We start from the raw sequence: 25,678 nt of genomic DNA on the forward strand, positions 1-25,678 counted from the left end.
ACACATACACACAAAAATAATCATGATCAGGGCTGGGAATATGGCCTAGTGGCAAGAGTACTTGCTTCATATATGTAAAGCCCTGGGTTCGATTCCCCAGCACCACATATACAGAAGAGGGCTAGAAGTGGTGCTGTGGCTCAAGTGGCAGAGTGCTAGCCTTGAGCAAAAAGAAGCCAGGGACAGTGCTCAGGCCCTGAGTTCAAGCCCTAGGACTGGCAAAATTATAATCATCATCATCATCATGATTAGTGGAAACCCAGGAGTATTGATAACAAGGTATAGAAAAATTCAAGAGTTGGTTTTTCCATGGCCAGCACTGGTTCTGGAAAAAATATGAAAACAAAGCATTCACTACCCAGTAGCTTCCAGGAGTTCCTTAGCCACAAGGTCAAGAATCTGGATAGGGTCCTGCCATGCTATGACAACTTACTGTGCTGAGATCATTTATGTTTCCTCCAAGAACTGCAGCAAAGCCATCCTGCAAGGAGCAGCCCAGCTAACCATCTGAGTCACGCATCCCAATGCCAAGTTGTGCAGCTAAGAAAGCAAATAGATAGCTCATGTATACCCTTAGTTGTGCTTAAATAAAACCACAAAACCTTCAAGAAAAAGAATATGGCTCAAAATACACCAAGTCATTTCACTGTGATGCAGCCACAAAACCCTCAAAACCCAATTTGCTTGGAGAGACTACATCAGAAAAAGAGAAAATCATGCTTTACTTTTCATTTTTTGTGCCTAGCTACCTCCCTTTTAAATGTTGCTTTAAATTTTCCTCATTTAGAATCTACTTCACACCATTCATGCTATTTGAGTACATTCCTTATTCTTTGCCTAGATTAGACCTATTCTAAATTTGCTTCCTGTTTTCATAATAGAAGAGGGGGAAATGGTGTCTGCAAAACAATAACATTCCTAATCAAAGTCTAAATCCCATAATAAGCTTAATCAACAAAAAACTCTTTTGATTCTGAATTGAATCTCTTCCTGAAATACCTTGGTGAGCAGGGCATTGGTGACTTACACCTGCAATCCTAGCTACTTAGGAGGCAGAGATCTGAAGATTGAGGTTCAAATCCTACCTGCCAGGATCATCAACAATTAACCACTAAAAACCCAGAAGTGGAAGTGTGGCTCAAGTTGTAAAGCATCAGCCTCAAGTAAAAATGCCAAGTGAAAGGCTGGAGCTCAAGCCCTAGTACTGGACAAAAAAAAAAAAAAAAAAAAAAAAAAAAAAAAAATTAACCAATCAAACAAACAAGTACCCTGGCAAGAGGACTATGGGAAGTGGGGGAATTTGGGGTTCCCTGGCTCTCTGGCCTTTGAGGCAGGAGTTTTCCACAGCTTAGGCCAAGTTCAGATCCCTCCCCATCAGTCCCTGGCCTCTGAGGAGATACCTTCATTATTCCTCACTCCATACTTCCCAAAAAAGGCCTGCATTTGCACAAGGTAGATCAAACCCTCAGGCACATGCTCAAGAGAGCCTGGACTTTGGATTTAAAAGGGTGATTCAAATAAATGGCTGTAGCTTAATCACAATTCTGTCTGATGTGGGGCCAGCACCACACTGACAGCAGAAAACAAAAGAGAATGAAGCCGTTCTGCCTGATCTTCTAAGGCACATTGTATGGTAGTTGGGGGGGGGGGGGGAGGGAGGGTGCCTGTGTTGTAGGGAGTACAGCTGACACCATCTTGATTAGGGAAACATGGTAGGAAATGTTGGGGGAATAGATTAGGTCAACCTGACCCCAAAATTCTGCTTCTGTAATTGGCTTGGTTAACTTGTTTGTTATTTGCTCTACCTCCTATGTCAACTTCCTACATCTGTGCTACACTTGCTTTGTTGCGTGCTTTACCCCCTGCATCAGCCTCCTACATCTGTGAACTTACTGCCTGCTCTACCCCCTGCATCAAGCCCCTACATCTGTGCTACGCTTTTATCTTTCTTTTTGCTTCCCCAATCTCTCAGTGGTAGACTATTGGAGGGACGGGGACTGCCCTCCCTCGAACCCCGTAACACCTGCCCCTCACTAGATCAGCATTCAATGTCACTGCTGAATTTAATTATTACAGTGACATATGTGCTACTAACATGAGAGTTATAGATGAAGTACTTTTCAAGTTTCCTCATTGATAATCCACATTTTCAATGACTCATCCTTCCCAGTTTCTATAGATAGAATTCTAATATAATAAAAATATGGACTTTCCTGAAGATATATACCAATTAGACATTCCAGAGTGAGTTTCTACACAAATAATAACTTTATACAGTGGAAACCTGAATTGTGATTAAGCTACAATCACTCCTAGTCTAGCTCATTGGAACTACAAATATGTTCGGGAGCAATGGGGATTTTTAATTTTTCTAATGTTTTTCTCAGCACTTACTGAGTTCCATCCAAGGTGCTAGTATAAAATGATTATATTAACACAGTCTATAGTAGCCAGGGTTCTTTGCAAAAGCAGAAGGACTAGGACACATATTATGTAAGAGGGGATTTAGTAGATTTATTCCCATCGTCAGAGGCTGAAGAATGTCCATGCTGATCTTCTGCAGACTGGACAGTCAGGGAAGCTGCTAGTAGCTCAGTCAGTCCATGAAGCTGGGAACCTCTGAAACCAAGGAAGTCAAAAATGGGACTCCAAAATGGAGACCAAAGTCCTGATCACCCCCTTAGGTCCAATAGTGTAAGTCTCCAAGTCCAGTGGCAGCAAAACCTGGATTCTTATGTTCAAGGTCAGCAGCAACAGAAATTTATGTAATGCTGGGAGAGAGGGAGAGATTGACAATGTGAGGAGGAGGGTTTTTTGAAGATGCAGCAGCATTTTCAAAGACCTTGTAACAGGAAGAGCCTGAAATGTAGGGATAATTGAAAAAAGGACAGTTGCACCTGGCACCAATGGCTCACACCTGTAATCCTAGCTACTTAGGAGGCTGGGATGTGAGGATCAAGGTTAGAAGCCAGCCCAGGCAGGAAAGTCCATGAGACTCTTATCTCCAATAGAGACAGCATCCAGGCTGTTCATGCCCTGGGACTGGCACAAAAGAAAAAAAAAGCCAGTTAGCTGAAGAGGTTGGAAGTAGAACCAAAATATTTCAAAGAGCTCACCTGGACATGCACTATATTACTGCTTGCACACTGGGGGATTGAACTATAATGGAAAGTAAAAGTCCCTGAAGGTTATTAGTGTGTGTGTGTGTGTGTGTGTGTGTGTGTGGTGGGGGGGTGTTCATACTGAGGATTGAATTCAGAGCCTCTTGCTCTTGCTTATCATTTTCCACTCAAGGCTGGCACTCTAACTGTTGAGCCACACTTGTACTTCTGGCTTTTGGCTCATTAACTGGAGATAAGAGTTTCTAGGATTTGTCTCCCTAGGCTGGCTTTGAACCTTAGTCCTCAGATCAGCTTTCCAAGCAACTAAGACTATAGTCATGAACCACTGGCACCAGTTACTCAGAAGGTTTTGAATAGGAAGTTGGATGGTGAATGATATTGTTTATAGAGGAGTCAGAGATGGACAAAAGAGGGAACATGAAGCCTGATAGGAGGAAATGCCCGCATCTGTGGTTTCATGATTTCCTAGGCCAGATCTCAAACCGAGGAATGGGAGAGGTCATGTGGCACAGAGAACTTGCAGGTGAGTAGGTCAAGGGTGACTCTCAAAGAGTTAGAAATGTGCCTATCAGATAAGATAAATTATCTAAGCTGGAATTCACCCAAAATCACTTTTGATCCTCACTGATTTCTAAGTCCCCTCCTCTAATCCAAATCACAGAACTTAACTGTCTTGCTAATGCACAGAACCATACTTGTCAGCAAGTCCTCAAAAACAACACTCTGTGCAAGCCTTTGTGTGACTCTTTTGGGCCTTATGCACCAAGGGGCCCATTCTCTACTATGGGAATAAATTTTTCTACAGCACAAGGCACCTGAGTTTCACCATTCAACACAACTGGGATATTCATCATATTCTTCCTTTCAAACTGTTATCAGGGGATAAATCAGAGAAGCCACATTTGGAGAAGTCAAATCTTTGAGTCTATTTTTTTCTTTTTGCCAGTCCTGAGGCTTGAACTCAGGACCTGAACACTGTCCCAGGTTTCTTTTTGCTCAATGCTAGCACTCTACCACTTGAGCCACAGTACCACTTCTGGATTTTTCTATATATGTGGTGGTGAGGAATTGAACCCAGTGCTTCATGTATATGAGGCATTCTACCACTAGGCCATATTCCCAGCCCATGTTGAGGATCTTTATTAGAGTGCTAGCAGTCTGCAGGCAGCCAATTGTTACAAAGGCCTGCAGCCCACAAATACACTTAATACTATTAGGAAACAGGCCAGAGAGGAAAGAAAGAACACACAAAAAAATTACCAACAAACCAGTTCAGCTCAAATGGAGAGCTGAAGTGGGATGCCATGGTGACTGGAGAACAGCCAGGAGACAGGAGACAGAACTTGACCAGAGAGACACATATGGCCTAATGACACCTGTGCTAATCCAGGCCTAATTAGGATCAGGGCAGGGGGCAGGTCACAGGAAGCTTCCAGTCCTAGGCACTAGACTGACAGGTTCAGTAACCTATAGGCCAAGTGCCCACCCCTGTCTCCAGGGATTCAGGCACACCCATCATCTGGGTGGTGAGACTTCCCTTCCTCCACCTTGAAGACAAGATGCAAGACCCTACAATTCACCATGTGGTCAAGATGGCACCAGCCAGACCTGACTTCCTTACTTCATTTCTGTCTGCAGACTGCTATAATTCTAGTAAAGACTCCAAGATTGGATTCTTCAAAATGCGGTTTCTCTGATAATTTACCTTATTACAATGGAAAGTAATGAATGCAGAGGACAGCCAAGCGTGCACATTTCCAGAGCTTAAAGAAAGCTCCAAGAAGATGAAATACCCTAGCCTGAATAATGGGTTAAGTCACATGATCACATGTAACTGCAAGGAAGGCTTGGAAATCAGGTCTTATTCAAGCAGTCCTGGGGTTTGAACTCAAGGTTTCATGCTTGCTAAGCTGGGACTTTACCAATGAACCATGGCTCTAGCCCTAATAGCCATACACCCAGCCAAAATTACAGAGAACAGATATTCAGTGATAACAAACCATGGACATTTAATCTCATTTTGTAACTTTTGAATGTTTAAAATAGTCTACAAAGAAAAATTTTAAATCACCAGAATTTAAATTGTTATCTCCATTGATCCATTTCAACATCTCCAAAATGTTTCAATAGTTTGTAATTATCTGCAGTGAATTCTAAATAAGTTTCTGCATTTCATCGCCTATCTATCCAACATTCTCTAAGTTTAAAAATATTACTGACTAAAATAAAGCATATCGTAAACTAAACTTCAGCACTCAAATTTGCTAATTTTTATAAGATATATGTACCAATTAGGAATGTTTAACACAATAATTAATATACCACCATATTGTTGGCAGTCATTCATTATAATTCTAAACGATGGGATATTTTGAAATGTGTTTATTTCAGCTTTAATTCTGCTCCAATTCCTATACCAATGAGACAGTTTCCTCTCAGTAGCTCCATCTGCTAATTGAAATTTTGTTTTAAGAAACCATGGTAACACATGTTTTACCATAACACAAAGTGGAGGAATTAATTCCAAGTTCTTTGGGCAAAAACCAAGCCTTCTGCAAAACACAAAGGCAATAAAAGAGGTATTTTGCAAGAAAATCATACAAACACTTTGTGATTGATAGACTACTACAAACAGAACCTAGCATATAAATGTACATTTTAAACCTTCAGTAAAATTATTTCGTTCATTACACTCTTCAATGTGAAAGATATAATTAGCCTCAGTCTGTGAGGAAGGTTCTTCATTTAATGTTACTGTCCTTGTCAGAGTTACTTGCATTTTCTCCTCTCTTCTCCACCCCTTCCTGATGGCAGATGGCTTATGCTCAATTGTACTTCCTCTGTTGTAGTGTTGTTATGTGTGTTGAAGTGTGTGTACACATTTTCATTCATATAAATCCTCATGTGGGCTTCCCCTCTGGTTTCCACTTTGGCCACCATGTTTTTTAGAACTACTTCTGTATTGCAGAGAACCTTCCTCATTCTAATGATCCATTATTCGCAAGACTAGTACACTTGCTACGCCAGCACTGGTGGCTTACACCTCTAATTCTAGCTACTCAGGAGGCTAAGAGCTGAGGATCACCATTGAAAGGTCAGTGCAGGCAGAAAAGTCCATCAGACTCACCTTTAATTGGCCATCAAAGCCAGATATGGAGCTGTGGTTCAAGTGGGTAGAGTGCCAGACTTGAGTAAAAACAACAAAACAAAAACAAAAACTATGGGACAATGGGGCAGTACCTAGGCCCTGAATTCAAGCCCTAGTACTTGTCCCCACCACACCTGAAAAAAAAAAAAAAACAACCCCCCCTACACACACACACAAGACTGTCTCAAGTATCTACCACATCCTTACACCATAAGCAATGTTTTGTTTTCCTTTCTCAGCCTGCATGACAAATCTTCAGGGAGATATGGCCACAATGGGTCTCAGAGATAAAAGCACTTACATCCTTCATTTCAGTCTATATTAATTGAATAAGATTCAGTTCCCAGTAGGAAGTAGATGTCTTTCCCTGGGATAATTGGAGAGGGTTAAATAAAGACATTATACACAAATATGACCTGAGACATGAAAGAACAGTACAGTATCCTGGAGGTGGTACAGTATAGCTGTAGTGATCCTGAACCCCCATTCAAAGGAAAAGGTCTTTTAGAGATGAGGCCATTCTGGTAGCAACAGTGGCCATTAGCAGAGGGAGTGACTTGTATACCTTCCTTGTATATTACAGCTTCTGTATATTTACTGCTGTCAACAAGTTTTATACTTTCATATATTGCATTATAAATTAGAATCCTTTTTATTTCAACTTGAAATAATCCCTTTAGCATTTCTTACAAGGCAAGTCTAGTGATGATAAACTCTGCCAGACGTTAGTCTGGGAAAGTCTTTATTGCTTCTTCATTTCTGAAAGAATCTTTCTAGGTATCCTATTCTTGGTTAGCAGAGTTTATGTTGTTGCTTAGCACTTTGAATATTATACCATTCCCCCTTCTTGTAAGAATCTGCTGATGGCATGCCTTACCTGTGACCAACTTGAAGCTTTGAGCTTTTTGAACCCAGGAACTTAGATTTAAACTTCAAGAGTCACGCTTACGATACAGATTCTTGACTGCTTGAGCTACACCTCTAGCCTTTATTGCTCCGTTGTTTATTTTCCCTGACACTTTGGGCCTCATTTTTTTTTTTGTTCAGCCAGTCTGGACCGTAATTCTATTATTCCTGCTTCCCACAGGCTTCCTGTGGTAGCTGAGATGACAAGCATGAACTACCAGATCCGGCTTTTTCTTTTGAGATAGGCTGTCCATGAACTGTTTTGCCTGGGCTGGCCTCAAATTTCCACCCTCTCAATTTCCACCTCCCTAGTCATTTGGGTTACAGATGTGATCTACCACATCAAATTCTGCCATTACTTCCTTAAATAAGTTTTTTTTCTGCCTTCTCTTTTTTCCTTGTAGAGTTCCCATAATACATATGGTGGTTCAAGTGCTAATGCTCTGTGGGTCCTATAGACTTGCTTCACTCTTTTTCATTATATTTCTTTTCTTTTTTTCCTTTTTGACTGGATAATTTCAGATGGCCTTTTTTCAAGTTCACAGATGCATTCTTTTGCTTGATCAAGTTATATCAAAGCTCCCTGTCGCATTTTAAAATTTCACTTATTGTGTTCTTCAGCTCTGAATTTGTTTTTAAAGACTTCCCACTCTTCATTGAACTTCTAACCTTATTCAACTATTGGTCATTGTGCTTTCTCTTTTTGTCCACATAGTCCAACAAGCTTCTTTTAAAACATTGGTTTTGAATTACTTTTCAGGAAATGAGATCTTTTCTTGGGAAAAATTATTCTGTCTCTGATGACATGATGTCTTCTAGACTTTTTGTGTTTGTGGAAGTCTTATACTGCTATCTTCATGTTTGAAGAGGAAGACATCTGCTCTGGTCTTAATTGGCTGGCATTGAGAAAGAAAGACCTTTCCTACTTCTTGCAAAGCCAACCCAAGAGCTGAGAGAATCCTGCTTTCCCTAGGGCAGTGGCCTGAAGTGTTCAAGGATAACTATCTTCTCCCAGTCCTGTATATAAAGTCAAGCTGTTGGTGTGTAGATCCTGTGCAAGAACATGCAGAGAATCTATAGGGCTGTACTGGGAACACCAGTTGTTGAGGTGGGGTGCAGAATGCTGAGGGTACTTATAGGCTAGGGTGGGGTGATGCATTCTACAAGGTTTGTGAGTCTAATAGAGTTTGTAAGGTACTCAGTGGCTATGGGACCCTATATCTGTTCCTAGCTAACCCCAGACCATTTCTTTATGCCAGTCTCTCAGGGGGTAGGATAAGAAAGAATTGGCTGTCAGACAACACACCACATAGTGCTTGTTATGCTCTCCCTCCCTCCATGGGAGAATCACTGGCAGAATCTTGTCACTCAATTGTGCCAGCTGGGGGCAGCTTGATACCAGTAAAGTTCACCTACTCAAAGTGTTGTTAGATATTTTTTCTCTAATGGGGTGTTGGGGCCTCCTACAAGGGTTCTCATGTCTGTGGGTGGTTGCCAAATTAGTGTGCCTGTGGGAAGTTGAGGGCTAAAGTCTCCTATACTGCCAAGTGCCAACATCATGTCTCAGTCCAGATTTTGTATTAATGGCCCAATTAACAGAAAACCAACAAAACTTTGGGGAACAGGGAATTATTAACCAGCCACAATCCAACATACTAGGTTTAATTAGTATTTTTTTCTTATTTATTGTCAAAATGATGCACAGAGAGGTTACAGTTTCATACGTTAGGCCTTGGGTATATTTCTTATACTGTTTGTTACCTCCTCCCTCATTCCCCCTCCTCTTGCCCCTCCCCTTCTCCCTCTCCCTCTCCCCCCATGAGTTGTTCAGTTGGTTTACACCAAATGGTTTTACAAGTATTGCTTTTGGAGTCATTTGTCTTTTTATTCATTGTCTCTCGATTTTGATATTCCCTTTTGCTTTCCTAGTTCTAATACCAGTATATACAGTTTCCAATGTACTCAGATAAGATACAGTGATAGTGCAGATACATCCACAGGAAGGGGATACAAAAGGATCATCAACAATAGAAGCTACGGTTTCACATGGCATGTTGAAAGTAATTACAACAGTGATATAACAATCATTTCCATAACATGGAGTTCATTTCACTTAGCATCATCTTATGCATTCATAAGGGCATAGCTATTAGGCTCTTGTGATCCTCTGCTGTGACTAGCCTAAACCTGTGCTAATTATTCCCTATGAGGGAGACCATAGAGTACATGTTTCTTTGGGTCTGGCTCACTTCACTTAGTATAATTTTTTCCAAGTCCTTCCATTTCCTTACAAATGGGGCAATGTCATTCTTTCTGATAGAGGCATAAAATTCCATTGTGAATATGTACCACATTTTCCTGATCCATTCATCTACTGAGGGGCATCTGGGTTGGTTCCATATTTTAGCTATGGCAAATTGTGCTGCGATGAACATTGTTGTGCTGGTGGCTTTAGTGTGTTCTTGTTTGTGGTCTTTTGGGTAGATGCCCAAAAGTAGGGCTGCTAGGTCATACGGAATCTCTATATTTAGCCTTCTGAGGAATCTCCATACCGTTTTCCAGAGTGGCTAAACCAGTTTACATTCCCACCAACAATGAAGTAGGGTTCCCTTTTGGCCACATCCCCTCCAACATTTATTATTGTTAGTTTTCTTGACAAAGGACATTCTTACTGGGGTGAGGTGGAATCTCAATGTTGTTTTGATTTGCATTTCTTTTATGGCCAGTGATGTAGAACACTTTTTCATAAGTCTCTTGGCCATTCTCATTTCCTCATCAGAGAAATCTCTTTTTAAGTCTTTAGCCCACTTGTTGAGGAGGTTGTTGGTTCTTTGCAGTTTTGTTTTGGAGGAATTTAATTTTTTAGTTCTTCATATATTTTAGATATGAGGCCTTTGTCTGTTGTTAATTATTATTTTTAAGTAATGAACTTTACTAGAAATATTAAGTGTTCATAATTGAATGTTTGTAGGAGTCCTTACTCCTAGGAATATATAATTTCCTACAAAGTAGAACTAAAGAATGATATCTTATTTTTCTACTTTTCTACTTGTTATTACTTATTATATTTGATAGTTTATATTAACTAAATAGAATATAAAGTACTTGCTACTATAAAAAATATTAGTAAGAAACAAGGTAACACTTTTTCCAGCTGTGTCCTCTTAATCATGATTCTGCTGCCTGGTTTTCTTCTGCCACTCCCAGCATTTGACAGCTAGTGATATTTGTAGTTGACCCAAGCAAACCTGCTTTATCAAGTGTTTAGACTGCTGAGAATCATGCGAGCCTATTGCTAAATGGGTAGTAGCTTGGAATCTGATGCTGAGGGAGTATTAGCGCCAAATAAATCAGCAAATGCTACTGGGGCTTCTTCTGTTCTTTCACAAGCTGGTTCTTAAGTATTTTCTTTGAATACCACTGCTTACAAACCCTCAATAAAAGTGGAAGGAAAGGAGAAGAGAATGCAGAGGAAGAAATCTTAAGCTGCTGCTTATAAACAGTAGGAGCAGTAAGTCCTCTTGTGGTTGTTGTCAGAACTGCAGTAGATGGTAAACTCAAGATTGATACCAAACATGTTTTATATAAGGCTTAAGAAGGGTGGTACAGATTGCTGTAGTTCAACATCATTTATTTCTGTTCAGGCTTTCCCCAGTACATCCAAGGAACTTAATACCTTAATCAAAAGCAGTAAATAAGATGCATTGTATTCATAAACTGCTTTGTTGAATGGCAGATCCTCTGTACAAATACTTACAGATAATTTTTAAAGCATTAAATATCTATATTAGTATAATCTTCTTGTATTTGCATAGCAAAGGTAATACTATTTACCTTTAAGGCTATATGCTTTATCTGTGGGCTGCTGCTGCATTTGACAAGAAAGGTATGTCCTGAAGTTGTGTCCCTTAGCTGTGCAATCAAGCCAAATAAGGAGTGCACATTAGGTCTTCATCCTGCTTTACACACTATAATGGTTTACTGTTGTATCTCAAACAAAACCCAAACCCCTCATAAATCCTTCAAGATCCTGGCAACCTAGCTCCTGAAAGATCTACTCTGCCCCTGACTGTTCTTTTAAGGTGTCAGTTACAAGGCCACTTGCAGTAATACCTCTTCTGGGCACTTGCCCTAAGCCCACACTTACCCAACTGTCCTCTAATTACATCACCAAGCATGCTTTTCTTCTGACTGCTACCTTTTTTTGAAGTCATCTTTTTTGTTCATGCTTGTCACCTGACTTGTCCAGAGAATGGAAACTGGAAATCCATTTTGACAAGGCTCTTCTCTGTTTCACTCATAGTGTTTACCACATTATCTCCTGGTATAAGTCATTGGAAAGGCTACAGATTTCTAGGAGCAAACTAATTGGAAACCCAGCATCTCTCTTCCTCCTACTCTAGCTCTTATTTATGTGTACTGTGTCTAGCTTGCCCACACCTCTGGTACGGTATTTTTACTGATTAATTGTAGATGGATTCTTGAAGGATTTTCTTCTCAGGCTGGCTTCAAACTACTATGCTCCAAGTCTCAGCCCCCTGAGTAGCTAAGATTACAGATGTGAACTACTGGCACCTGGACCTAGTATGATCTGTGCTTCTGGTATTTAGAGGCAACGTGAGGAAGATTATGTACCATCAACAAAATAATTGTAACAAGATGGATAAGAAATGTATGCACTGACTTGTGTATGAAGCTGTAACCCCTCTCTCTGTACATCACTTTGACAATAAAGAAATGAAAAAAATCATTGTTATTATAAAAGTGGTGTACAGAGGGATAAAGTTACATAAGTCAGGTAGTTTCTTTTTGAACAGTTACCCCTTCCCTTGTTCTTTCCCTGTTTTTCCTCTCATCCCCACCCACATGTTGTATTGTTCATTTCCAACTTAGTGTCTAGTTACTGCTACTGCTGCATTTGTTTACCCTTTGTCCTTCCAGTTCTGTGCCTCCCCTTAAGTATGATAATTTAACGCTATAATGCCTGCCCACAAAGTGGACAAGAGGGATGTTATTTTCAGGAAAGTAGATGGAACTAGAGATCATAAGCAATACTCACTAGACACTATGTTGAAAATGAACTATACAACTTGTGGGGGAGGGGCTAGGAGGGAAAAACTAAGAGAAAACAAGGGAAGAGGTGGCACTCTTCAAAAAGAAATGTAGGGACTGGCAATGTGGCTTAGTGTGAAACCAAGTCACAAGTACAACACCCCTTTTAGCAAGTGCTAACCGCCATTTAGCTTCTGTACCCAGCTTGCTTGCTTTAGTTTATTATAAAATTGACTAATGAAAAATTAGAAATAGGACATCGGAAATAGGGCCAAATATTAAAGGAAAGATTTCTCATCCTTGCTAAAAGCAAAGCAGCATCTCTCCCTCACTCAACTTCACCGAGCTGACAGCTTCGCAGAGGCTCACTGACAACCTTGAAGTTTGTCACTGTCTGTACTGAGTTGCTGTATTACCCAGAAAGCCCCGCTAATAAAGTTATGTTGTAAAGAAAAAGCTAATGAGGCTCATCTCTAAAATAATACTGCCTCTATTCAAGGCTATGTTTTGCTTTTAGGCTTTGTTTTGATTTTTATAAAGTGAGTGATGATCATGCTGACCTGGTCTATGTTTTGTTTCTGCAACTCAAGGCTAAGTTCTGGTTATGTAAATCTGCTTGCTTACCTCGACAACACGTACCAGTGACAACATTGCCCACCAAAAAGGAATAGGTATTGTATGGTGCCACTGCAGGTAGCCTATTATGAACTGCAATGCTTGATGTTTATGTAAAAGAACAAATGGACTCAAAGGTCACTGAGTAAGCACCAATGAAATTGTAATATATTGATCTTGCATGGCCTGCTTATGTACTCCCCACTCATAAAAACCTACTCCAACCCTAAGCATGAGGCCGTTTTTCACTATCTTGATAAGTCAGAAGCAGACTTGCCAAATAAAGTTCCTAGCTCCTATGAACTGAGGATCTTGGAGTCTCATTTGAACTTGTGATATAATACTTAGTAGTATAGTGCTTGCTTAGCATGCATGAAGCCCTGGGTTTGATTCCTCAGTACCAGATAAACAGAAAAATCTGGAGGTGGTGTTGTGGCTCAAGTAGTCGAGTGCTAGCCTTGAACAAAAGAAGCTCCAGACAGTGCCCAGCCCCTAAATTCAAGCCACAGAACTGGCAAAAAAAAAAGTATTCATTGCCTGACATATGTAATTGTAACCCCTCTGTACATAATCTTTACAATAAAAATAAATAAATACATTAAAAGACAAAAATCTCCACAACTACTAGCAGGTATTGGGGGGGGGGGCAGGAATCTTGTTACACTGTTGGTGAGACTATAAATTAGTACAACCACTCTGGAGGGTGGTTTGGAGATTCTTCAAAAAGCTAAACTTGGAACTACCCTATGTCCCAGCAATACCATTCTTGGGCATCTACCCCAAGCATTACAAGTCAGGATATGGTAAAGACACTTGTACATTCATGTTCATTGCTGCACTATCCATAATAGCCAAGGTATGGAAACAGCCCATATACTCTAAGTGGATGAGTGGATCAAGAAAATGTGATATATATATGTATATATATATTTATAATATGATACATTATATGTAATGGATTTTAACTTCTCCATTAGAATAATATGTCATTTACAGGGAAATAGATGGCCCTAAAAAAAGAAAATCACATTAAGTGAAATAATCCAGGCTCAGGGAGACAAATGACACATGTTTTCTCTCATCTGTGGAACTTCAATCTAAAATAGCATGATGACATATACAAGGCTCTGTGCATTTAGATACAAACAAACTGACTAAAGGATGGTATATGTAGGGAAGGAATCCAAAGGTGTAATTCCTCTGAACAACTAGCGTACTGTTTATCAAAACAAATATCAGGAAGTGGAAATGTGTTTTTAGAGGGAGGGCATAGGAGGGGTACTGGAATGGAGGAAGGAAGGGTGAGCAAATGCAGTCATTATAGCTAATATACATTCTGTAAAAAATGAACAATGTAATTTGAGGTTAGGGACAGGAGGGACATTAATTAACTTTGTTACTACACAGGTGATATACAGAAGGATTACAATTATATGAGTCTGGTAATGAGTGCATTTCCTTCTGTACAATGTCTTCTGTTCCTTCATGCTCTCTCAGCCCCTCTGTCCCCTCTCCACCCATGAGTTGAATATTCACTTTCATCAGTGTCTAGTGAGTTCCACTGCTGCACTTTTTCACCCCTTTTCCCTCAAGATCTGTTCCCTCTTCCCAACCCTCCAATCTGACTTAATTGTAACCATTTTGTACAACTATTTAAAAACTTATCAAAAAAGAAAGAAACCTGTTCAACCAGGAATAGGAGAGTGACAGACAGGATTAGTTTCATAAAGATACATTCTGTAGGGCTGAGAATGTGGCTTAGTGGTAGAGGGCTTGCCTAGCATGCAGGAAGCCTTGGGTTTGAGTCCTCAATACCACATAAACAGAAACAGCTGGAAGTGGCACTGTGGCTCAAGTAGTAGGGTGCTAGCCTTGCGCAAAAGAAGCTCAAAAGAAGCTCAGGGACAGTGCCCAGGCCCTGAGTTCAAACTCCGGGACTGGCAAAAAAAAAAATACATTGCATACACATGAGGAAATGTCACAATGAAACCCCCTCCTTGAACAGCTAATGTATGCTTATTAAAAAAGAATATTTGGAATTCAAATTTATTAAAAATTTTTACCTTGGGGGCTGAGGATATAGCTCAAGTGGTAGACCACTTGCTTAGAAGTGTTTAGGCCTTCAGTTTGAGCCTCAGTACTTCAAGGCAACTAAAAATAAAATAAATCCCCTTGATCTGACCAAACAAATTTAGTTAAGATTTCACAGCTGACTTTTTTATTCACCCTGCCCACTATAGATGCTTGATGTGGAGGCTCACAAGCCACAAAGGAAAAATGTTGATACAAATTTTAAAGTGTATTCTACCACTATTAGTCTGAGCAGCGGAATCAATGTTATCTTGAAGAATAAAGCTCTCCCACAAGACAGTATCAGCCAACCGGGAATACTTTTGTCATTGACCACAACACTTTCACTGTCATTAATTGTCAATTGTCAATGTCATTAACGGTCTTCTGCTGATTGCGAAGTTCCAAATAAATGATGAAGAATTGTAATTCTTGGGCATGCTCTACTATTAGCTGAGAAAGGACCAGTATTCCTTTTTTTTTTGCAGTTCTGGGGCTTGAACTCAGAGCCTGGGCACTGTCCCTGAGCTTCCTTTTAGCTCAAGGCTAATATGGCTTTTTCTGTGTATGTGGTACTGAGGAATTGAACCCAGGGCTTCATGCATGCTAGGCAAGCACTCTACCACTAGGCCACATTCCCAGCCCAATATTCTTTCACTAGGTCAAAATCTAAACTTCTTCTTTTTTTTTTTTTTTTTTTTTTTGGCCAGTCCTGGGGCTTGGACTCAGGGCCTGAGCACTGTCCCTGGCTTCTTTTTGCTCAAGGCTAGCACTCTGCCACTTGAGCCACAGCGCCACTTCTGGCCATCTTCTGTATAGATGCTGGGTGCTGTGGTGCTGGGGAATTGAACCTGGAGCCTCATGTATAGGAGGCAAGCACTCTTGCCACTAGGCCATATCCCCAGCCCCAATCTAAACTTCTTGTGAGACTCATTACAAAAATAAAGTAGCAGAGAGGCTGGGGATGTAGCTCAGGGCACTGAATTAAATCTCTAGCACTGCAAAAACAAACAAACAAAAAACAAATGACAACAACAACAAAAATAAAATCACAAAGAAGAGAAATCTAATTCCTGTTCTTTTTATCACTGGAAATTTTGTCAGTCCTCACAGTCAATTTTGCTATCACAGTGGAAACTTTCAGTATGGCTTTATTAGAGCAACAGCCTAGCAAGTATGGAAGCTCTGGCTCAATCACTAGAGTGTGCTTTCCAGCTCTGCTTTTTGCTGATTATTTTGAAGAGGGAGTCTGGCAAACTTTTCTGCCCAGGCTGGCCTCAAACTTCATATTTCATCAGATATTAGCTTCCTGAATAGCTAGGATTACAGGCATGATCTCATGTTTTGACATACCTTCAACTTCATAACTTCCTAACAGTTCCTTCCTGTCTGTCCTTCACATTTATTTAGTAGTTACCTTGATCATATTTGAGATTACATGGCTCACATTAATCAGTGACCAAACTTCTTAGAAAGGAGTCCAAGAACCCTTTCTTAGGTTGGCTCAATCCATTGTCTTAGTTTCCTATTACCATTTTAACAAACCCCTATAAATTCAGTGATTAATACACAGTTTACTACCTTACAGTTCCTTAAGTCAGGATTCCTATTTTAGGACTTAGGCTAAAATTAAAGTTTCCAGCAGCGCTGAATTCCTTCTAAACAACAGGGAAGAATCTGTTTTTGTGTTTTCCAGCTTTCAAAGGTCAGCTGCACACCCTTCATGTCACATAACTGAATTTTGTCTCTCTCCCACAAACACCTTTCTAATAATACTGGGTCATCTTAATGGAACATGAGGGCAACTGTCTGCTACATCTGTTCTCCAGATCTACTTCTCATTACTTTCCTCCTGAGAATGTCTACATTCTAAGCTACAATCCTTCACTGTTCTCTGGGTATAGTATGTTTTCCTATGTTTTGTTTTGTTTTGTCAGTCCTGGGGCTTGGGACTCAGGGCCTGAGCACTGTCCCTGGCTTCTTTTTGCTCAAGGCTAGCACTCTACCTCTTGAGCCACAGCACCACTTCCGGCCTTTTCTGTTTATGTGGTGCTGAGGAATTGAACCCAGGGCTTTGTGCATGCTTGGCAAGCACTCTACCACTAAGCCACATCCCCAACCCCATTTTCCTACATCTTTACAAATGCTAAATTCTCTATTGGAAAGGTATTTCCCCTCTTCTGGTTTTCTACCTGTATAATTCCATAAGTTAGTATAGATGAGTGATTAAGAGGCCTACCTCTGAGCTGGGAAGATAGCTTAGTGGTTGAGGTTACCTACCACATACATAGAAAGCCAGGGAGAAGACCAGGCCTAAAATGGATCACTCAAGCTGAAATATGAGTTTACTATTTACTACTTCCATGTTTTTTTTAAACTTAGTCTTAAGTACCAAGCTATAAAAAATATAAGGGATAGAAAACAAGTTACACTGTGAGAAAGATCTCACATAAATCTAAACAGGAACATCTGACAGGCATAGTGCAGGTTCAAACAAACTGTAAAAAAAAGTGTATGTGAGGCAATCAGGAAAAATTTGAAGCTAAGGAGCTCTAAGTATAGTAACTGGTTGTTGAATACTTTAAAAAAGTTTCAAGTTGGGCATGGTGCCTATTACTGGGTTTACAAGTATGTTCAAGGCCTGCAAGATGTTCTGTAACAAAAGAGAAAGAGGACATACAACTGGCAAAATTACTTGAAGTTTAGTCATTAGTACACAGAAGTTGATTACACTACTTTATGTTTTGAAAGAGATTATGGAGAAATCATACACTAAGAAACTTCTTCCCCAGGATCTGTGGAATAATTTAGCTCCCTTAACAGTTTACATCTTTACCATCACAGTTCATTATGCCTAAAATTTTAAGACTTGTCAAATGCTCATCACATACAATGGACTGTGCTAAGTATGCAACAGTAAACAAATGTACTAATTGATTTCATGGAGGGTATATTATAATGAAGGGATAAGGCAACAAGCAATTACAAAGTGCAATCAATGGTAGGCAAGAAAACCATAATATTCTATCAATAGCGAAACATGAAGAAATCATGGTACCTAACTGCTGAAGGTGACTAAGAAAAGCCTTTTACAAAGGGGGCAATCTCAGACTGAGATCTGAGGTATGCTATGTCCTATGAAGAGAATTTACACACAACCTTAATCCTAGCTCCCATCCCAAGTGACAATGACAGGAAGTAACATGCCATTAGTATAACTCCAATAGTACAGCACCACCAGTAAATCTTAAATTTTGTAAGTTGTTGGAAGATTTCACCATGCTCATATTAGGGCTTGAACTCAGAGCCATGATTCTCTTTCTTAGGTGTTTCAACTCAAGACTTGTGCTCTACCTCATGAGCCACCTTACAGTTACAGCTTTTTGGTGATTACCTGGAGAATCATGATCCTCAGATCTCAGCCTTTAGAGTAGCTCAGATTACACACTGAGCCACCAACACTGGGCTTGACTTCCTCTCTCATCATGCTAGAAAACACAGAAGTGAGCTGTGTGAAGCCTCAAAAGGACACTCTGGCCTGGGAATGTGGTTTAATGGTAGAGTACTTGTCTAGCATGCATGAAGCCTTGGGTTTGATTCTTCAGTGCTATATATACAGAAAAAGCCAGAAGTGGCACTATGGCTCAAGTAGTAGAGTACTAGCCTTGATCAAAAGAAGCTCAGGGACAGTGCCCAGGCCCAGAATTCAAGCCCCAGAACTGGAAAAAAAAAGACACTCTAAGAACTGATTGTGCCAGCACCTGACCTTCTGACAGCAGAAAGGAGGATTTGTTCCTAACAACGCCCCCCCCACCTGTCTATGGCAGTTCTTCACAGAAGCCCCATGGTACAACAAGGTGAGAGAGACACAGTGAGGATACAAATCATAGTGCATCATGCAGAACAATTTTATTTCCTATAAAACTAATACCAAAATATTATGTCACTTTTAATTACGTGATCTAAAAGTAGCTATCTTTACTTGGTATATGTTCTTCCAGTAACTTATTTTACAAACACATAAATGGCTTTCTTTGTGCCAGTCATGGATCTTGAACACAGGGCCTGGGTACAATCTCTGAGCTTTTTCTGTTCAAGACCAGTACTCTACCACTTGAGCCACAGCTCCACTTCCAGTTGTTTGATGGTTAGCAGGAGACAAGTCTCTCCAATTGGAGATAAGACTTTCCTGCCCAGGCTGGATTTGAACTGACTGCAATCCTCAGATCTCAGCTTCTTATGTAGCTGAGATTATAGGTGTGACTGACACCCCCATGGCAGTTTTTTGTGCCAGTCCTGGGGCTTGAACTCTGGGCCTGGGCCTTTTGTGCTCCAGACCAGGGCTCTTCCACTTGGGCCACAGATCTACTTCCGGCTTTTCGGTTAATTGGAGATAAAAGTTATGAACCTCTTAAACTGAGAGTCAATATTAAGAAGCCAGAGGGATTTAAAAATCATTTTGACCCCGTTAGGGCAGCTGCAAGTGCTGTTACTTTGGGGTGCGGAATGGGCCTCAGGGGAGCTTCCCCGTGTGATGGGCTGGTAGGGTAAGTCTGCAGAATCCGTCCCGCCCCGGCGCGTTTCCAGAAGCTTCCACTGAGAACCGTCCGGTCCCGAGGGTGTGCTAAAGACCCGCAAGTAGGTGCACTCGGAAAGAAGAGCCCGGGTGGTTCCCCCGCCTCCTCACACCCACCACTTTTCGGCCACCAGCAGTTTCGTAATCTAGTCTGATGGCTTCGGCTCCACTCGGCCACGCCTACCCAGTCCGGCCGACCTCCCCGCGCTTGCTCCAAATCCCCGTCCCCTCCAAATCCCGCGATAAGAGGCGAGAGCTCGAGAGCCCTCCGCCCAGCTCACACGAGCCCCAAGGCCTTTAACGTCCGGGTTCCGCCCTTCTACGATTACGCTCCTGTCCGTCAAAGCACTTCTCCCGCCCTCCGAAGCCTCCTTAACGGTCTACTTCTTCCCTCGGGCAAACAACAGATCTGTGATTGGCTAGCCCGCGGAAGGGCGGCGACGATAGGCGGGCCAGTGGTGGGCTCGCGGGAAAGGTGATTGGTCAACGGCATTATCCAATGGGAGGTGGGCTGTCGGATTCAAATCTGGAGCGTTGGCCTACAGTCGTTAGTCGAGTCTTTTCTCCAGCGGAGAGCGGACGTTCGTCCGTGCGGTGCCGGGTTTCTCCGCAATCTTCGTTTTCCGCGTCTGCGCGCCGTGAGGATGGCCCACAAGCAGATCTACTACTCGGACAAGTACTTCGACGAGCACTACGAGTACCGGTGAGCCGTCTTCGGCGGACCCTGCCGAGCTCTCCCGGCCACGATCTGGGGCTAGGCGGCCGGGACCGAGGAGGAGGCCGCAGGTTCGCGGCCGCGAGTTTAGGGCGGATCGGTTATGCCTTTGAGGGTCTGCAGGGAGTACAGGGGCCGCGCCGGCTTCCGCCTGAGGGCCCTGGCGGCGCGGAGCCCTCGAGGCTGGGGGTCGGCCCGCCCTCGTGAGGCTCGCAGCGCCCGCCTGCCCTCTCGGGGCTCGGTCGGGGACCGGGAATCGCCGCCGCGAACGTGGCCGCTTTAACCACCGAGGGCCGCACGCCGTCTGGGACCAAATTATAAGGCTTTGCTGGACTCTTGGCTTCGTTTTTTGTTTTTAATTTGTGGTACTTTGAATGCTGGGGCGAAGTACCAGAAGGGAGTGGCTAGAGTTAGTCCGGTAATATGAACAGATTGGATTAGGGAAGGGAAGAAGGGATGCGTTAAACTGCCGAACCTGGCCCTTGGCCGGATGTGGTGCGCACGAAGTTTAAAGCCAGGGCTTGGGAGGAGAGGTCCGAGGCCCGCCCGGGCATCGTAGTGAGACACAGTTTCCACTCCTCCGGCCCCATCCCTCCCCACCCCAACTCTTGGACAAAAATAGTTTCCGGCATCCCTTTGGCCTCCTGCATTGTAACTACAATGTTGCCTTCTGGGAAGAACGCCGACCTTGGCCCAGTGGTGACCTTGGTTTCAGTTTTGCTGTGTAGATTCCCAAGAATGGTTTTGGATGAAGTTAGGATAATCAGATTGGGTGATCTCTTTTCCCTTCCTTGCTCGGTACTATTGTCCCCTTTAGGAGGAAAGTGGCTTTCTTTGGGCCAGTTTGATGATTTGTAATAATTTGTAAGCTTTTATACTTCTAGGTAGAAAAACCTAATTTCTAAGTCACATTAACCAGGAGCCCAGTATCCGGTGGTAGGCAGGGTGTATATTGAAGTACCGTTCTAAAATTTGGCGAGCTTAAATTTCTAAGTTTTTAGCATAAGGGTAGTTTCTTTGGTGCTAGGACTGGGGCTTGAGGTCAGGGCTTGAATGTACCCCATAGCTTTTGTGCTCAAGGCCAGTGTTCTCCCCTGGGAAAAAGAAAAAAAAAAGTTTAAAATAAACGAAAGAACAGGTATAAACAGAAGAGAGTGTACTCTTGTGTGAGAGGAACCAGCTATAGTGGTTAACTTGTGGCTAGTATAGACATTTACATTGCTGTTGAACAAATTTGTTTTCTAAGCTGAAAAGTATCTGGAAGAAGGGCCCTGGCTTTGTTACCAGCTCTCTTGGAGGTTAAGAGATTAACAAGTCTAGATGAAAGTCTGAAGTACATTTCCTGCCTCTCAGCTAGTTTCTAACCACTGTCCTCAGTTCTCAACTTCCTGAGTAGCTAGTATTATAGGAATGAGCCATCAATGCCCAGCTGTTTTCAGTTCTTTTTTAAAACTTAGTACTAAAATTATACTAAGATACTTTCCAACATTTGTTAGTAGTACTCTTCATTTTCAGATTTAATATTGTTAATAGTCTCAACTTACCAAGATGTGTGTGGCAAAATACATAAGAAATTCTTGGTGTGTCTGAAAAATTTTTTTAAAGGTTGCCCAGAATAGTGTCAAAACTTTCAGTCCTGCCTCAGTCTGAGATTATAGGCATTTGACACCATGCTGAACATGAGCTGGTCTTAATACACCAAGCCATATACTACCTTTAAGAATAAATGGAATATGTATTTTGGGGGTATATTATCCTGTAAATTTCAAAAGTTAGTAATGTTAGTGAACAACCTATACTTTTCCTTTTGTTTGTAAGTTTTAGTCTTATGCTAGTTTCTATAAGCTAATAATGACTTGGCATGGTTGAGTTTGAAATTGAAAACTGTCCATGAAGTATAAGTAGAATAGGATCCTCATGTGAAGTTGACTAAAATTTTTTCCTATTGTAATCAAACCCTGATAGAGCATGTTTACTGGTTTATACAGATGCACATGATATAACTTTTTGTATGTGTGTCTTACTCAACTCGGGGTCTGGAACTTGAGAAAGCATATACTTCCTGTTCTTTTTTAGAATGTTTTAGAAATATTCCCATTTCCTTCCAGGGCTGATCATAGTCCTCTATTTTTATACTTCCTGTGGTAGCTGGAATGATAAGCATATACCACCATAGCCAATTTATTCCATTGAGATGGGACTCTCAAGAACTTCTCTACCCAGGTTGTCCTGCTCTGATCTGCCAGAGCTCAGTCTCTTACATGGCTAGGAAGACAGGTGTGTGTACCACTGTGCTGCAGTGTTGAGCTATTGAGAAGTTCTTGCCCATAGGCCAAGCTGGCCTTTGAGCCATGATCCTTTCCAAGTGCCAATAAAATGGGAATTGGGAAAGACTAATGCTTGGGTCTTATCTGTTTCTAGACATGTCATGTTACCCAGAGAACTTTCTAAACAAGTACCCAAAACTCATCTGATGTCTGAAGAGGAGTGGAGGAGACTTGGCGTCCAACAGAGTCTTGGCTGGGTTCATTACATGATTCATGAGCCAGGTAAGTTTTGCTATAAAAAGTGTTAATTGAATTAAAAGAGTTGTCAGTTGTTTTTGGGCCAGTCCTGGGCCTTGAACTCAGGGCCTGAGCACTGTCCCTGGCTTCTTCCCGCTCAAGGCTAGCACTCTGCCACTTGAGCCACAGCGCCGCTTCTGGCCGTTTTCTGTATATGTGGTGCTAGGGAATCGAACCTAGGGCCTCGTGTATCCGAGGCAGGCACTCTTGCCACTAGGCTATATCCCCAGCCCAGTTGTCAGTTTTTTTAAGGCAACATAGTCATTTGGTAACATTTGATAAATTTCAGTTTTTTCAAATTATACTTCTTGCTGGAAAGTTCTATATTAAAATACCATTGGGGGGCTGGGAATAGGGCCTAGTGGTAAAGTGCTTGCCAGACATGCACAAAGCCCTGTGTTTGAATTCCTCAGCACCACATATATAGAAAAAGCCGGAAGTGGCACTGTGACTCAAGTGGTAGAGTGCTAGCCTTGAGCAAAAAGAAGCCAGAGACAGTGCTCAGACCCTGGGTTCAAGCCCCAGGACTGGCAACAAAACCAAACAATAAAATACCATTGGGATGAATTTTGCCTGCAAGAATTATTCAATAAGTGAATTCTTTACTGCCAAAAATCTTAAATTTATTATGCTTTATTTAAAAAATGTCATTGTTCTTAAAGCTAAGACTCAAGAGAAGTGTACTTTAGTCCTACATGAAAATTGGTCTTCCTTTAGTTCTCTTAAAGAATGTTATCTACCATGATAAGGTTAAGTGAAATACCTTAGTATATGAACTCGTACTCATTTTATTTATATACCACTGCCTTATGCTATTTATTCTATGGTGTTAACCAACAGTTTTCCAGACATGAGTAAAAGCAAACTAAAGCTTTGTAGAGTTAAATTTTATTTCAGTATGGGATTAATCAGTAAATGTAACTTGAAGAGTTTATGTTTTGTTGATGGAAAATAGCATCATCATGACTAGGATGTATATTTGAGTTTTCAGGGGCTTTCTCCAGATACACATAAGCAACTGAAGAATGAAAGGAACTAACTCCATTGCTGGGTCAAGCTACATTTACTGAAACAGGATCTATTGGGGTGGGGGATCCGTATCTTTTTTTTTTTTTAAGACTATTTTACTGGGCTGGGAATACACGGCCTAGCGGCAAGAGTGCTTGTCTTGCATATAGGAAGCCCTGGGTTCAATTCCCCAGTACCACATACACAGAAAATGGCCAGAAGTGGCGCTGTGGCTTAAGTGGCAGAGTGCTAACCTTGAGCAAAAAGAAGTCAGGGACAGTGCTCAGGCCCTGAGTTCAAGGCCCAGGACTGGCAAAAAAAAAAAAAAAAAAAGACTATTTTACTATATACCTGGCCCTCAAAACCAAATCTTTCTGCTGCATCCTCCCAGATGCTAGAATTACAGGTGTGTGTCACCAGGCCTGATTTCTTGATAATTTTTGACATGCATTAGTTGTAAAATCCACACAAATCCCATGGAGAGTACACTTCTCGGCTTTGCACTGATTGAGATTGTAAAGTTAAAAATCTTGCTCAGATTCTTCATTGTCTTCTCCACAATATGGATAATAAAAATATCAGTAATGTTTTCATGGTTGTTTTTTCTTTATTTTGACTTGGAAGCAAAATTCATCTTCAGTATTTCCAACTAGATAATAGTTAATTCAACCTAATAATTTTCATCCATTTGAATCTTTGAATTTTGATGCATTAATGAAGCTTAGCCATTTTCAGTCATACTAAACAAACATTTTCTTTCCACAGAACCCCATATTCTTCTCTTTAGACGACCTCTTCCAAAAGAGCAACAAAAATGAAGTCTTTCTGGGATCATCAGTTAAATCTTGTTCAAATGTATATGTGTATATAAGGGTAGTATTCAGTGAATACTTGAAAAAAATGTACAATTCATCAATACCTGTGCATGAGCTGTATTCTTCACAGCAACAGAGCTCAGTTAAATGCAACTGCAAGTAGGTTATTGTAAGGTGTTTAAATTTTCTTCTAGTTTTTTTCTCTTAATATAAGTGTCTGTTTGACTTTACATGTTATTTTTGTTAAATAAAGTTTGTATGTTGCATTTACCACTGTTACTGGGATATATTTTCTTATAGTTTTTGGCTGTTAATTTTCAATTTACCCTTGAGAAAATAAACTTATTTTTGAAAGAAATGCTAAGTGTGTTTAAAATAGTTGGTATATTGAGGGTATACTTTAGTTGACTTACAAGGAAAGCTAAGCACCACTGATACATATAAGTTAGAGACAATTTTAGGGCTTTACTGTTAAAATTCCCACATAACTAGAAACCACCACTAACCAAGGAAAGTAGTCCTTTTTTCACCCCATTTGCTAAGTGGTCATAATACCGCATTTTCAAAAGTTCACAAGCACTTTGCACCTTCATGCCTTAACATGTTTTGCATCTTTTTAGGTTGCCTTTTTTGCTGTTAATTGTTTCATAATTAAATGCAGACACATCTGGTTATGCTAGAGGAATATTAGTGGCCAGCTAATAATGTCTAGTAAACACTATTTAGAAAAACAAGGACAGTTTCAACTGCCCCTTTATCTCCATGTTCTTGTGTTGCTTTATAGAGGTGAGTTAAGTTACTGGCAAGTGTTTCTTTGACCACCCTTTTACTGTCTGCTGCACACCGTTCTGTAGTTGATGTGTCCAAGCCAGGACTTGAGAGAAACAGCTCTTTTAAGTGTCCTCAATTACGCAGGAGCCTTATTTACCTATGTTTTAGAGCATGCTGGGTTCTCTAAAACTTGTTAACCATCTTTTCAAGTAAAAGCTAATTTTGGTTTGGTTTGAAGGTAGAAGAGAGGGGAAATTTTTCTTCCAAATTGTTTAGCTGATGTGTAGAAGAATTAGTGAGACTGCTATAAGTTGCC

At 41.1% G+C, this 25,678-nt stretch overlaps 1 protein-coding gene across 1 annotated transcript; it reads left to right on the forward strand.

Moving 5' to 3' along the window:
* The first annotated feature begins 20,028 nt into the window (after window positions 1-20,028).
* On the forward strand, window positions 20,029-24,861 carry Cks2 (CDC28 protein kinase regulatory subunit 2). Its single transcript, XM_048338352.1, has 3 exons — window positions 20,029-20,192; window positions 22,626-22,753; window positions 24,542-24,861. The coding sequence occupies exons 1-3, from the start codon at window positions 20,134-20,136 to the stop codon at window positions 24,592-24,594; spliced, it is 240 nt and encodes a 79-aa protein (XP_048194309.1). The 5' UTR covers window positions 20,029-20,133; the 3' UTR covers window positions 24,595-24,861.
* Window positions 24,862-25,678: the final 817 nt, after the last annotated feature.

The sequence above is a fragment of the Perognathus longimembris genome, chromosome 1 (genome assembly GCF_023159225.1).
Source record: "Perognathus longimembris pacificus isolate PPM17 chromosome 1, ASM2315922v1, whole genome shotgun sequence".
Classification (NCBI taxonomy): Eukaryota; Metazoa; Chordata; class Mammalia; order Rodentia; family Heteromyidae; genus Perognathus; species Perognathus longimembris.

Bases quoted from the DNA above. Each gene is read 5' to 3' on its own strand.
- Cks2 (XM_048338352.1), top strand. From the start codon at position 20,134: ATGGCCCACAAGCAGATCTACTACTCGGACAAGTACTTCGACGAGCAC. The intron at 20,193-22,625 runs GTGAGCCGTCTT...ATCTGTTTCTAG, and splicing joins GACGAGCACTACGAGTACCG to ACATGTCATGTTACCCAGAG. The intron at 22,754-24,541 runs GTAAGTTTTGCT...TTCTTTCCACAG, and splicing joins TTACATGATTCATGAGCCAG to AACCCCATATTCTTCTCTTT.